Below are 14,427 nucleotides of genomic sequence, written 5' to 3'. Positions count from 1 at the left end.
AAGAAACCAAAAATAAGATGACCTAGACTCGTATTCCCAGGCAGACAGGAAAGAATAATTACTTTACAGTGATGAAATTCCTTTGTATATTATAGCTGTGAAAAGAACAAACTTTGATATTTACTGTGGCACAGAACAAAAAGGCTGTGTAGTTAAAGATAATGAAATCCTTACTTGCCGTTAATGGAAAAATTACTGCTGTTAAAAGACCCCTTCATAAATAATTAAGAAACCAATTACAGAGTCCTGGTGACTCATTTATCCAGGAGCAGTATGGACCACGCTATTCCATAGAACGAACAGCGTGTACGCTCCATTACATTTCCCTACAACTCATTCCTTTATTCAGCTATTCCTCAAACTAATAATAATAATAAAGAAGGAAATGAATGCACATAGTAATCAGAATATACATTATCTAAAATGAAAGATGTGCATTAATGTATCTTCATTTAAAATGACTTTGCCTAAGCAGAGAAGCCTGAATTAACATGCCATTTAGTCCCTGCGCTATAAATGGGAGAAGGACTTTGCAGACATGCATGGCCAGGGCATGCTTTGCTCTCAGGAAAACCCATTGTGGGGGGGAAGTTCTTCACAGAGAGAGTGGTGAGGGGCTGGCACAGGTCACCCGGGGAGGCTGTGGATGCTCCATTCCTGGAGGTGCTCAAGACCAGGTTGGATGGAGCCCTGGGCAACCTGCTCTAGCGCCAGATCTGGAGGTCGGTGGCCCTTGATTGAAACTTGATGACCCTTGAGGTCCCTTCCAACTCAAACCATTCTATGATTCTATGAGGCATGGTGGCTCCATGAGCCAGAGAGAGGCCAGTACCCTGCTGCTGGCTGCCCCAGAGCCACCTGGGTGCACCACGCCATTGTGCCCACAGGGCTGTACTGCTGCACAGGGTGTGTGTGTCCCAGCTGAAGATGCTGCTCCTGGGACACGGCTTTGCACTCATGCTGGGCTGGGTCAGGCAAAGTAAACCTGCTGCACTGTCCAGCAACAGATACAGACTCGGAGCAGGCTGGGAAAGTCGAGTCTGAAGTGTGAGAGATGAGATGCAGAAACTGCCCCCAGTCCAGCATAGCCACAATGCTTCCCTCTTTCATCCCCGCCTGCTCTGGCACAGCTCTCCATCAGCAGGACTGCAGGAACCCGGCTGTGTTACGCCTTCTGGCCCCAGGGAATAACCACCAAACTGGCTGTGGTTTGGTTTCCTGCCTGATTTAGATGTTTGTGCTATTAAAGTTGCCCAGGCAAGCTGTGGCATGCTTTGCAATCCAGACTCCAGTTATCAGATTACAAACCGATCTTCATCTCAAATCATCTTACAGCATCCAGTAGTGAAATACCGAAGCTGAGGTCTATTCCAGTAACAGCATACAGCTTTGTGCATGTCAGAAAACCAGCCTGAATGTAAATCAACTTTTCCAGCAAGGAATTTTCCTCCTCTTTCTCTGGTCCCTGGGAGTTATCTGATCTGGCTGAGGAAAACGCTTAAAACTCTGGCAAACAATCAGGCAGGAGGCTGATGAGATTAAGGTGCTTTTTCCCCCCCTCTTTCTAAAGAGTTTTCACTGCAGGAGCTCCAGCATTCAATGCTCACTGCTGGGCCACGCAGCTCCCAAAGAGCTCCTTGAAGAAAGCAGAGAAACGCAACAGCCTGCAAAGCCACGACCTCACACTCAAGATGCGAAGCATGAGAATGAGATGCGGAGCGTTTTGGTGTCATCATCGTGATGAAGTTCAGCTGAAGTCATCGAGGCGCATCAGCGCGAAGCAGACGTGCACGGAAGGCAGCCTGCAGCAGCCCCACGCTGAATAAAGTGGAAGGAATGTCCTTAGATCTGTTTCCAGGGTGATGCTATTTCCAAGGAGCGTGCTTTCCTCTGAGACTCGTTTTCCAGGAGCCATGTCCAAGGGAGCAACACTTTCCTCTCCTGCTCCCTGACCAGAATGAATGATGATGACAAATCAGTTCTGGAGGCACCGTGCTTAGTTAACAGCATTGCCTGGGTTTATCGTCGATTGTTCAGTAGCTCTGAAGGAACTCTTGCTACCTTTTGCCTCCATGTACAATGAAAAGCGAGATCCCCGAGGAACATTTCTTGTGTTGTGTATATTGTATATATGTGTTTCTTTATAAAACAGGGGGTTCTGTTGTTTCAATTGTGTGTAAATGAAGCTCCCAGATCCGAGCGCTGGGTATTGCTCTGCCACGTACTCAGCCATAGTCACAACTGTTTGAACATTTAAACAACGTGCTCCATTTAAAAGCCTTTCCAGGGGGCAATGTTTCAGTCAGCACCGATGCCTGACTCTAAAGTCAGAAGGGACGGTTCCCCCCGATGCGGTGGGGCTCCTCACAGGGCGCCTTTAGGCCGCTCCGCCCGCGGGATCCCCCCGGGGCCGCCCCCGGTGCTGGCGTTGCGCCGGGCGGCTCCTCCAGGGGGCGCTGTGGCGGGCGGCTCGAGCGGCGGCCGCTCTCGGCGCTCGGGGCGGCGGCGGAGCGCGGCGGGCGCCGCCCCCTGCTCGCCTGGCGGCGCGGCGGCGGCGGGAGCGGCGGCGATGGCGGACAGCGCCAGCGAGAGCGACACGGACGGCGCCGGCGGCAGCGGGGGAGGAGGGAGCGCGGCGGGAGCGCTGGCGGCGGGCGGCACGGCGACGGCGGGGACGGGAGGAGGCGGCGGCGGCTCGGGGAGCGCGGGCGGCGGCAAGGCGGGAGGGATCGTGATCTCGCCGTTCCGGCTGGAGGAGCTGACGAACCGGCTGGCCTCGCTGCAGCAGGAGAACAAGGTGCTGAAGATCGAGCTGGAGACGTACAAGCTGAAGTGCAAGGCGCTGCAGGAGGAGAATCGCGACCTGCGCAAGGCCAGCGTCACCATCGTGAGTGCGGGAGGGGGCGGCGGGGCGGCACCGGGCCTCGGGGCTCCGCGAGCGGCCGGGCCTCGGCCTGCCCCGAGACACAGCGGGCACCGCCACGGCAGGGTTCGCCGCGGGCCCTGAGGCCGCAGGGAGGCAGCGGCGCCGTCGTGAGCCGAGAGCCCCGGCCCCGAGCCGCGCTACGCGGCCAACGGGGGACGGAGGGTGTAGGGCGGGCAGGGCCCGAGGGCGCCCTGACGGGACGAGGGTTGGCACGAAGTTTCTCGGAGCGGGCGGGATGCGCGGAGGGGCCGTGCCGAACCGCCGGCTCCTCGGGCGGACCGAACCTCGAGAGCTGCGGGTGGCGTCCGATCGCCTGAACTCCTTGTGGTTCTCAGCACCGTCTGAAAGGTGCCACACAGCTGCCCTGCGACCAGGACTAACAGCCGTGAGGGAGCGCACCGGGAGGAGAAATGAGTTTCTCTTCACTTTGCGGCAGTCCTCGGCAAAATACGTATGAAAATGTAACCCACATGACACGGTTTCCTTCCCCTTCGGTGGGGCGTCTGGGGTTTGTGTCAGGCTGGCTGCGCTATCTCAGCCGCCACTGCTGCTCTGGGGGCTGCAATGGCCACGGCCGGTGTGAGGGCAGCCCGGGCAGCGGGGGGGGCTGCTTGGAGGTGGTGCCGGCTGTGCTGTGCTGTGCTGTGCTGTGCTGTGCTGTGCTGCCCTGCAGCCCTCGCTGGTGCGAGCAGAGCTGCAGTAAAGACTCCGCATCCCACCTGCAAGTGCTCATTCCCATCTGGAATGGGACCATCTTGGACAGGGCCCTGGGCAACCTGATCTAGTAAAGGTGTATGTTTGGTGGCCCTGCCAGGCAGGGGGGTTGGAACTACATGATCCTTGAGGTCCCTTCCAACCCGGCTTATTCTGTGATTCTGTGATCTGCTGCTTCACCCACCGGCTTGTAGCGGTTGGATTGATGAGCGGTTTGTTGCCATACATCTAGCAATGGAATGGGATGTGGAGCTCATGCAGGCAGACCCCTCCTCTGTTCCCAATAGTGCGAGTAGCAGGATGTGGGCCGGAAGAGTGCGTGAAACACAATACAAAGTAATTTATTCAAGGATGACAAATATAGTGCCGGCTGGGGAAACATGTGCTTTGTCAGTACTTTACGAGAAGAGAAATGAGCCTTAATTAGGCAGCGGTGGAGTGCCTTCAGTGCTGGAAGGGGCTAAGACATCTCGTCAGTCAGACATTTTCTCTCTGCTTGTTAGAAAGACATGGCATCTGTCTGAACCCCTGGTAGGTGTAGGGCTGTTTGTAAACAAGTTCTTGTGTATTAACATTCCTTTTGTGCTCTCTCTAGGGACTGATTACCTTAGGTTTTCACTGGGGAAAAAGGGAGTCATCTTCTTAAATCTGAAACCATCTGTGTCTTTCTTGACGTCTTGGCTGAAGAGAGAAAGGTGGTAGACTTTCACAGCAACCTGTAGGCTGCCTGGTGTCTCCTGAGCAGACACTGCCTTTGCTCTGCATAGCTGAGCGAGCTGCTTCTAATTCAGCAAGCGACAAAATCCTGAATGCAGAGCAGACTTTGTGCTGCGATTTACATAGTCCTTAATGTAAACAGATCTGCAGTCAGAATACTTTGTTGCTCCGAGTATGAAAGCGATCGGAGCTGAGCTTTGTTAAACGCCAAAATGTGCTCCATTTACATGGAAATGTCATGAAATGCAAAGTTTTCTGCTTTTCCCCATTGTGATGGTAAGCCGTTGTGGTGGTACTCCTACAGTCCTCGCTGCTGTGCAGTGTGGGCAGGGCAGTGCAGCACAGCCGCTTCCTGCTGTAGGCGCTGTGCATTCACGGATCAGCTTCGATTTGTATCGTTGGCTGAGGATGAGCTGTGAAGCTCGAGTGGAACCGACAGGTAGCCAGAAGTGCAGGTGAGATGATGCAAGCTGTGTGCAGTAGGTGGAGGTGACACTCGTGGCTGTGTGACCCATCATCATCCCAGCCTTTCACCACCCCTTCCTCTGAACTCTTGTGCTGCACTGACACTGTGCTTTAATTAGTTCCCTCCAACTTCTTTTCTGGTTATGGATATTTTCCCTTTAAGATTCAGCAGATAGAAAGCAATCTTCTTCTTCTCTTCTCTTGTGTTGTGATGCTGGTTTAATGCTGGAATCTGTAAAACTTGCTTGAACTAAGTGTGTTTCCAAAAAGCTGTGCAAGCTCTGCTCCTTTCTGCACCCTGAAATGCAGAGGATTTGCTTGCTGTGACGTTAAATAAATACACATGATCATTTGATCTGACCTGCTGTTATTGGTAATTACCATGGGGAGGCACTCAGTGAGGAGAGCCTGGAGATCTGAAGTGTTATCTGAAGTACAAGAGTAAGTATAAAAAGAAATAGCTGAGTTCACTTGCTTGCATGTATTTAGCAATCTTTAATTATATGATTGCATTGTATATTTCAGTACGATCTATTTTAGAAAATGGAAAGAATGGTGCTCAGGTTGGGAAAAGTCTGAAAATCTTAGCAGCCATGCATTTGTGAAGTCATTACTTTTGGTTACTGTGCTACATGTGCTATCAGAAGTGGAGTTCCTGTGTGCACTTCCTTCGTTTCTTGGTGCGAGGTCTGCAAGGAAATGTCACACTTGGTGAACCAAGTCTGAGACAGCACAACTGCTCTGGTGAAAGCAGAGTACGTGCAAACCTGGGGGGAGAAGGAGCTTGTCCAGGTCAGGGAGCTTGTTTTGAAGTCAGAAGAACAACTTGGGTTTGTTCCTTTCATTAGTTGGTTTTTGCCTTCCAGTGTTTGATGTCCCGAAGTTGGCTCAGTGAAAGCCATGCAGTCTCGAAGCATTTTGCTTTTGTTGTTCTTTCTACTTGACAGGCCTCATAGAAGCAGGCTGCTTTTCATTACAAAACCCGTTTCAGTCCAATTCCTGCAGGTACGTACGTGCTTCCCCTTGGGTGTTAGGTTCGGTCATTTACCTCACGTGAATTGACCTGGTGTAATCAGGCATTTCCTGTAGCATCAGGGAAATAAAGTATAGTGAGCCTTAGTCTAGCATTTATTTTTTCTAACTAATGTAAAGGTAGTGTATTTGAGTACTCTCCATTTGAGAACATTCCTATTACAGGGCGCCAGATGTAGCAGTTTTAATACTGTAACATAGACTTTCTGAGAACAGCTTTCCTTTCTTCCACCCAGTTTGCTTTGCAGGGAAAGAAAGAGTCCTAGAAATCCCATAGGGAGGTATGTGGGTACCCAAAGGATCATTGGTTGAGATGGAGATGACTGATCCCAAATGCTGATGGCGTGAGTACCACGTCAGGGCTATTTGGGTGAACACCCTGCTGTTGTGCTGTGAGTTCCATGATGTTCAGAGGCACAGGTGTTGGGGCTACTGTGCTGCAAGCTGTGAGCAGCAGTGTGGGAGCCTCTGCTGCCCTTGTCCCTCCAGCTAGTCCTGCACCTCAGGGCTGAATGTGACCTTGTTTATATACTGAGTGTTAGCAGAGGGCAGCTGCATCTCCTGGCTTCACGGTCTCCATTGAATTTCTGCACTGCAGTGTGGACAGGCTTCTGCTAGCTGGGAGAAACAGTGGAAGAAAAAGGCTTACTCAACTCTCATTTCCTTGTTTTAGTCACAAATTCTGGGGAAATTCACCGCTTCCAATAACAGACATCTCCTGCTAACAGGCAGGTTTTCTGTGACTTACAGATTGGCAGAATCTTCTGTGGTATTGCCGAGTTGTTACAGTTTTCTCGGTAAACAACCAGATTTAGATGCTGGAAATAGATGTGATTTGTGCATTTTGTTCTCAAGGAAGTGTGTGGTGGGATGTGTGTGCACAGCGATATGCTGCTGTGGTTCTTAGTGGAAAACGGCAGCCTGGAGAGGTAGTTTGGGGAAGTTCATGTGTGCTGTACTGGTGAAAATCTTCTGCAAAGGGTACTTTTGCCTCTCCTGCAGATGGAACTGGAGTTTCAAAGCAGAATGCTTTCTCAGTACAGAATATGAATGGTAGGAGAAAAAGCGGAACAGGCCACATAAAAACATGAACCTGTGGAAGGTGCTCAGCTAAGGGCAAAGGGAGGAAAGCGGTTAGAAGGTACAAAGTGAATTGAGAAAGTGAGGTGAATGTTTAGCAGAGGTACTTGTAAAGTCTGCTATTTACGCTTTGTTTTAAAGTAGTTGTTGCAAGTGTGAAAAAGGGGGGTTCTGAATCTGGGTTCTGCTGTTTTGTGGTGGCTTCTGTAGGGGTAAGAGTGCCCTCACAGCTTTCAGATCCAACCGCATTGCTCAGTTCTGGCTTTTGGCTTCTTGGAGTGAAGACAACATCTTTGCTGAGATTAGCAAATTAATGTGCAATGGAACTCTGTATGGGAAATCACAGCTTGAACCTCTGATTAATCAGCTGAGGCAAGTGTTGGGTCAGCTGCGGGAGCACAGGTGAGAGTAATTTAGCTGTGCTCCCTGAAGGGGTGGACCTCAACTCCACCTCCTCTGTGACCTCATTTAAGGGCTGACCACCACTGAGGCAGCATCTCTTGGAGATCACTCCCCAGCGGAGACTGCCTCAGCTATTGGGTCAAAGCATCAACATTGGTGAGTTTTCTTTTGCTAATAACCTTTGACTATTTACCACCATCTTGGTTAACATCTTTATATCAGCCACCCTTACAAACTCCAAATGTATTCATGAAGAGCAGATGTAGAGGAAACAACTGTCTTGTATTTGAACGCTGTGTTTGCCGCCTTCTTAAGAAGTTTCTGTTGAGCTTCTGCAGAAATCTGTAGAGGAAGAAGGAAGCTTCGTGATGGACTTTGTTACTGTTCGTGACCCTTAGGTTGAGGTAGTAGATGCTAATGGGAAGGTGTGGTACCGCTTGCTGCTGCTTGGTCCTTGTGCACAGCTGCTGGCACTGCTGAAAGAAGCTGTCAGGCTCTGAGATGCTGGAAGTCCAACGTGCTGGAATGTGTTGTGGCTATATGATGCGCTGGTCTAGGCTGAACACATTTTCCTGCTCCAAATTTGTCCAGCTGTATCCAAGAGCTTCATTTGGAGCTGACAGCTTTTGTTTTTTTCATCTTGTATCATCAGTCTTACTCTGTGAGCTGACTGCTGTGTGCTGCAGCCAAATGAGCACAACTGCAGCAGCACACTTGTGTCTTTTCCAGGCCCAACTCATACTGCTGCAGTACCATCTGATTTGGTGCTCAAAACTGTGGTGCCATGGTGTCGAGAAGAATGTTTTCCTCTGTTCTTGAATTTCGTGAGGCTCTCTGTTAGCTCTCTCTTTCCCTTTACAAAGAGATCCTGATGCCATACATTTATTTCCCCGTACCAGTTTCACCAATGCTACTTACAGTGGTGGAGGTGTTCTCCTCTGCTGGAGCCTTGAGGACATTATGGAGCAGTACTTGTGCTGCAGCATCGATGATGAGGCCAGTGCTCCATGTCCATTCTCTGAGGAGAATCCCTTCATTTATGGGGTTGGTAATGAGCCTTTTTTTTTTTACCCACTTGCAATCTTGGTCTCCTGGAGTTTGTCAGAATTGACTTAATGAAGAGTGATATACAGTCAGTGTTTTAATCAGCATCATGCTTAGTGCATGTTGGTGTGAAATTGCGTTAGACATCTCCCACTGACAAGTGTTTGTAAGGTCTGTAAGCCACTTTGGAATTCTGCCTGTACTTTGATTATTGTATTGCTATTATAAATACAATCTTATGGGCACCATGTACATGTCTTACACCTGTGCAGTAATCTTTACTACAAATAGGCTTTGGCTGAATGATGAATCTGTTCTTATCCGCCAGGACTTGTTCCCTATAAAACCACGCCAAATAGCTCTCCTGACGTTTCTGTCCTCCTTACACTGAGTTTGTTTTCAGTATTGCCATTGAGTTGGCACCAAACTGATAACCGTCTTTGTCTTGCTTGCTTAGAAAGGTTGCACAACAGTTCTGCTTCTTTACCCGTTACTTTATTGGTGTTGATTTGTTGAATAATGGTGGAGGGTCTTCAATAGTAATGTTGGTATATTGCTTGGAATTACTTTGGGATGGAAGCGAAGTAAGAGCTGTGATTGGAGAGAGGATTTGGAACTCTTTAATAATGCTAAGTCCTTGTTGTTTCTGTAAGCTTCCCATTGTGCATGTGCGTTCTCCTTTTAAATGAACCTTCTCATCAAAGTGGTGTTCATTTCTGTGTCAGACAGTTTGCAGTGAGTTTTTTCAAGCACAGCTTATTGCCAGGTTTGAGCATTTACTGAGACTAACAGCCCTTATTTCTTAATGTAGCTCTGCTTTCACAGGAAACAAATATCCCTGTATGTTACACAGCTGTTGCTTTGAGTGGTAGGGTAAAGCTTTGGTCTTTTATCCAGGTTCCCTATTGCTAATTCCATTTCTGGAAAGCTGATATGGACGAAAACTTGGGGTGATTTTCAGCTCCTGGAAGTTGTGTACTGCATTTTATTTGCAGTTTTGAGTGCAGTAGAGTTTGATCTTTATTGCTGATTTCAAAGGGTGCAGGAAATCTGGCTTCCTAAGTCTTTCATTTAGAGCAGTGACTTGGCCTTTGCTTGTCTTTCACTTATTAGTTCATTTGACTTGTCTTCATTGATTGTTTCCTCCTGCTGCTGATATCGACTGCAGTTAATACTGGAGTTAGTTCCTAAGCGCTCAGTCCTGGGTGTAGGTGTGTGGTGGGCATATTTTCATCTGCAGACTGCTAATGCTAAAACTCCTTGTGGTACATGAGGAAATAACACTGCTGTGTGCAAGGCAGGTGTGTTAAGCAGGCTTACACAGCTGCTAATGATTTCAACAAAAGATTGTGTCATCACGCTGCAGCTCATAAGGTGCTTGGGTGGAATTTCAGGTAGAGACTCTTAAGACCACAGGACACATGCAGTGGTCTTTCAATACCTGAAGGGAACTTACTCCCAGGAGGGGAGTAAACTCTTCAAAAGGGCTGACAATAGCAGGACACGGGGAAATGGTTTTAAGTTAAAAGAGGGAAGATTTAGGTTGGATGTTAGGGGGAAGTTCTTCACTAGGAGAGTGGTTAGGCCCTGGAACAGGCTGCCCAGGGAGGTTGTGGATGCCCCGTCCTTGGAGGTGTTCAAGACCAGGTTGGACGGGGCCCTGGGCAACCTGATCTAGTAACTGTGTATGTTTGGTGGCCCTGCCAGGCAGGGGGTTGGAACTACATGATCCTTGAGGTCCCTTCCAACCCAGGTCATTCTGTGATTCTGTGGTGAGTCCATGCTGCTGCAAACAGGGCTGGTCAGTGAGCTCGGTGTGTGAGATGCAGAAGGATATGATGCTAATTTACCATGATGTGTTCTTGAAATGTGCAGCAAGGAGTAAGAAAGTGCTCTTCCAGAGGAGCAGAGTTTGTTAGCAGTACGTATCTGATGCACTGCAACATAGCTTGCTAAGAGCAGCAGAGAGAAACAGTTGTTTGCTGCTCTTTTTTATGCTTGGGGGTAGGAGGAAGATACTGAATTTAGCAGCAGAGCAAGGGGTGAATCCTTTTTTGCCTTACTTGGTTTAAAAAAAAAAAAGAAAGAAAGAAAAAAGCTGGAGGAGGAGGAGAGTGGTAGGGACAAAATGTACAAACTGCATCTTGTGCAGGTTTTCATATCTGAACAGAAGGAGTGGAAGAGACAATGAGTGTTCTACAAGAGAGGTGGAAAGGAAAATACAGAACAAGTTCCTATGGATCAGGATGAGAAAATACTGCTGTGATATATTGCGTCCAAAGCAGCAGCTGGGGGGCACTGACAAAATGAGGCCTTGAGTTTTTCATCTTTAGTCAAGGGCTGCTGCTTGGCTGACCAGGGGGATGTTGGAGCTCTAATTGGAGGGACTGTTATGGTCCTGTTTGAGTATATGGGATGAAAAAAAAGGAGTAAAGATGAAGGCAAGACCATTGAGGTACACTATTCCAAAGTAAATAGGCAACTGTCTAAGTGAGAAAGGCTGCAGCATAAGTGATGGGTAGATTTCATGTCTGGGGGTTATAGGGGCTCCTTGGCTTAACAATTTATTAGCAGAAACATTGAATCGGTGTTTAATTGTGACATTTGTGCCTGTAACTTTTTCAACCTCCCTGTTAAAATTGTAGGCTAACTGTTGCCTATAGTGACAGCCCTGGCAGTTCCTGGGAGTCCCCCGCATCTTTGTGTCTTCTGTTGCAGCTCCAACCAAGGGAGAAGCTCTTGGCATAAGGCCTTGCTAACGTGATCTGCTTTTCAGGCTGGGGTAAGCTTTAGGTGGTAGACATGCATCTCCTCAGCTGTGCTGTAGATTGAAGTGTCCTCACAGTGTTTCAGCTGTCTGTGAGCTTTGTCCAGGTGTTTTAATTCTCTGCACTGCCTCAGAATGTGATGTTTCTGCTTGTTGCCCTAAAGTGAAGGGATTTTTAGTTCCTTCATTGTTGTTGATGCTAACCATGATGTGGGTTAGTGGACACCGTGGGGGTGGGCTGGGAGTTGGACTAGATGATCTCAGAGGTCTTTTCTTATCAAGTCAGACGGAATGTTCAGTGGCCTCTTATATGATGCTTCATCCTGTCCCATAGAGTTCAATTTCTACTTCCAGCAAATGTGGGAAGGGCTTTGTTTATGCTTATAGTGGAGGGATTGCCACTTTATTTGGAAGTAAAGGGAGACAAGCAGCAAGGGCAGTTACTATAACTTTTGCAAAATGTATTTTTTTTTATCAGTGCTTTTCCAGGAGCTTCAAACTGTGTTTTTTGTATTTGTGGCAAAGTTTTCTACATCCAGCTTTGAGTAATCCATTCATTAGGTAAAAGCAGTGCCCTCGTAGGCCATGAGGTGCTGGCCATAACCCCCTTTTCTTTCAAAAGTGAGATATTAGATGAAAGTTCCTACTCTGAGGATGGAAACATGTGTAGGCATATCCTGAAAGATGTATGTGGTTATTTCTCTGAGTTAGATGGACTTTTTCAATTCTTTATGGGGTGATTATTCAAAGATGATTGCATTCTCTTAATCTCTGCTTATAGACAGGCAGAGCAGAGGATGTCGATGCTTCATCTTCCTCAGTGTCTTCTCCTGCACTATGTAATAGACCTGTTGTCTTGAAAGCCTGAAAAGCAATTGCACTTTAACGTATTATGGTGTGTGTACTATGAGAGACCCAAACTATACAGAAAAAAAACCCTGTGTCCACTGGGTTCTGAACATGTGTTGGTGGAATTAGAGCTAGTACGCATTAACTGTGGGATGGATGATGTGATGTGAGCTTTGTGAATGTGCGTGTTTGGAACGAGGTTTGATTAATGTCAGTAACATTATGGCTTTTCTAGAAAGCCAGAGTGTGCATGAGGAAATGAGGGGGGCTTTAAAGGGAGCATTCTTCAGAGGCTGGTTGTGTTGAGTGACCAGGCACCCCTTGCTAGTGTGGGCAAGCACACGGCCATCCCTAGGGACTATGTAAGCTGTATTGAAACTAGGCATTTTAAAAAGCAAAACCAAGAATCCAACAATAGAGGTATTAAGAAAATGGCGGAGGCACTGCACAGAGGGATGCTGTGTGGGAGCAGTGTCTGGTCTGCCTAGAGAAATGGGGTGGGACAGGATAATGCTTTGGCCGTTATCTACTCCAGTGAAGAAGACCAACTGTTTTATATCCACATCTATGCCCTTACTTACATGAGCTGTGAAGTAGGATTGACACAGATGATTTAGAGGGGCTGGCTGCTCAGCCTCTCCTCTCTGTTTGCACTCCTGTGCCTGCAAAGAGAGAAGTGGCTGTGGCAGCTTCTAACAAAAGCGTGCTGTGTTTGCACTTTGTGCACAAGTTTGTTGTTTTAAAACATGGATCGGTGCCTGATGGCACTGACATGCATAGCTGGGTGAAAAGAAGCTGCTTAGTAAATTAGTCACCTAGAAGTTATTCTGTTTGTTTTCTTTCTGTTTTGTTCTTCCACTGAAGCTTTGGGAGTGAACAATAAGGACTGCTCTAATTGGCAGGGTGTTGTGCAATTAATACTTAGCTGCATCAAAGATAAACGGTGACTTCCCACTAGTAGAAAAAGAAGCAAAGAAGGACTTAGAAGATACTAGTTTAAGAAGCAGCATTACTTATATTTTTGTGCGCTGGACATTTCATGTTACAGTGTAGTTGGACCAATTTGCAGCAGAATTACATGTCTTCCAACTTGTCCTACTGAGTGGTGGCATTGCTGGGATTCTAGTTGGTGTTGGCTTTTTATTGCTTTCTGAGCAGCCTGACCACAACCAGATTGCATTTAGTTGGGGTATTTTAGATGCAAATCAAACATAAAATCACAACGTTTCCAAAGGGTGATAGTTCTAATGATCATGCAGCTTGTGAAAAATAAGTTTAAATAAATCAAACAAATACAGCTGACCAAATCTGCTCCAACATTAGCCGTATGCAGTTGGATCTCTTTCCCCCTACTCCACCATTTCATCGTTGCTCCATCCAGAAGGCTGCGTGTTCAAAAACTCAGGCAGACTGAAGTACAACTACAGGTCTGTTTGGGGATCGGTTCACCTATGTACATGTGTATCCTAATTTCATTTTTCAGCAGCTTTTATACTGAGGCTGAACAGATGCAAAACCTGTTCCACGTGCCTCTGTAGTCTTATTTGCTTTACACCTATTGATTAACTAGAAAGCTCTTTGCCACACATGATTACCAAAAATTTCACCAGTGAAATGGCAGCACCAGCAGATGTCTGAGACTAAAGCAAAAACCTTTCAGTCATCAATAAAGTTTTAGTAGAGAGCTTTCAGGCTTTGGTTCAATGTTTGCTTTGACAGTGCAACTTTATTGCCAATATTGGTTGTCTTAGTCAAGGCGGAGCTTCAATCAGAGCTTCATGCTCTCAGAACATGGAGTATTCCTGCTGGGTCATTCCTGTCTTGGCCTGTAGCTCCTGTTAGCTCAGCTTACAGCTCTTGGGTATGGGAGACTGCAACTGTGCCCTCATAGTTGGCGAGCACTCCTTCCACATGGGGATGGCCAAGTGATTGAAAAATTCACGCTATCAATATATCTTTGGTGAACTGTGCTGTTCCTAAACACTCCAAATAGGAAATGTTGAGAGTTTACCTGTCCAGCACTGCTGCCTTTCCTTTGTGGAGCTTTCTGCCCACGTAGTCTTTAATTACATTAAGACTTTTGCATAACGGTGCATGATCACAGTTAAGCTGCTAAGTAAAAGTTATTTGAAGGTTGATATACTTTCTGGACCTTGTCTTGATATTTTCTTATTACAATAGCTTTTCCAAGAGGTGCCTTTTAATTGACTGGTTAAGGGCAGTTTATTTTTATTTTATTTTGATAAAATAAACTCCCTTGAAAAGAACAGACTAATTTTTGTATGCCTTGAAGAAAGCCATTTAAATGACTTTTAAATTGCACTGTATGAATTATGAATTACATATGGCTTCCCATAAGTTTTGGGTAATGAACCAAATGCATTAATTTTATGTGTTACCATGTTTATGAAACAACAGCTTTCATAACCTT

At 47.1% G+C, this 14,427-nt stretch overlaps 1 protein-coding gene across 4 annotated transcripts in view; it reads left to right on the top strand.

Moving 5' to 3' along the window:
- The first annotated feature begins 2,192 nt into the window (after nt 1-2,192).
- Nucleotides 2,193-14,427, top strand: part of CCDC6 (coiled-coil domain containing 6) — a 47,927-nt gene continuing 35,692 nt past the window's right edge. For all 4 annotated transcript variants that reach the window (XR_014948495.1, XR_014948496.1, XM_015866249.2 and 1 more), the window contains exon 1: nt 2,193-2,887. Coding sequence is in view for 2 of the 4 variants with exons in the window: in XM_015866249.2 (XP_015721735.2) it covers nt 2,294-2,887 (594 nt within the window). In the remaining 2 variants the exon portion in view is untranslated. The remainder of the gene's footprint in view (nt 2,888-14,427) is intronic.

The sequence above is a fragment of the Coturnix japonica genome, chromosome 8 (assembly GCF_054131305.1).
Source record: "Coturnix japonica strain WE chromosome 8, WE-NBRP24, whole genome shotgun sequence".
Lineage (NCBI taxonomy): Eukaryota > Metazoa > Chordata > Aves > Galliformes > Phasianidae > Coturnix > Coturnix japonica.
The sequence above is the reverse complement of the archived record's forward strand: the minus strand, read 5'-3'. Positions and strand labels throughout refer to the sequence as shown.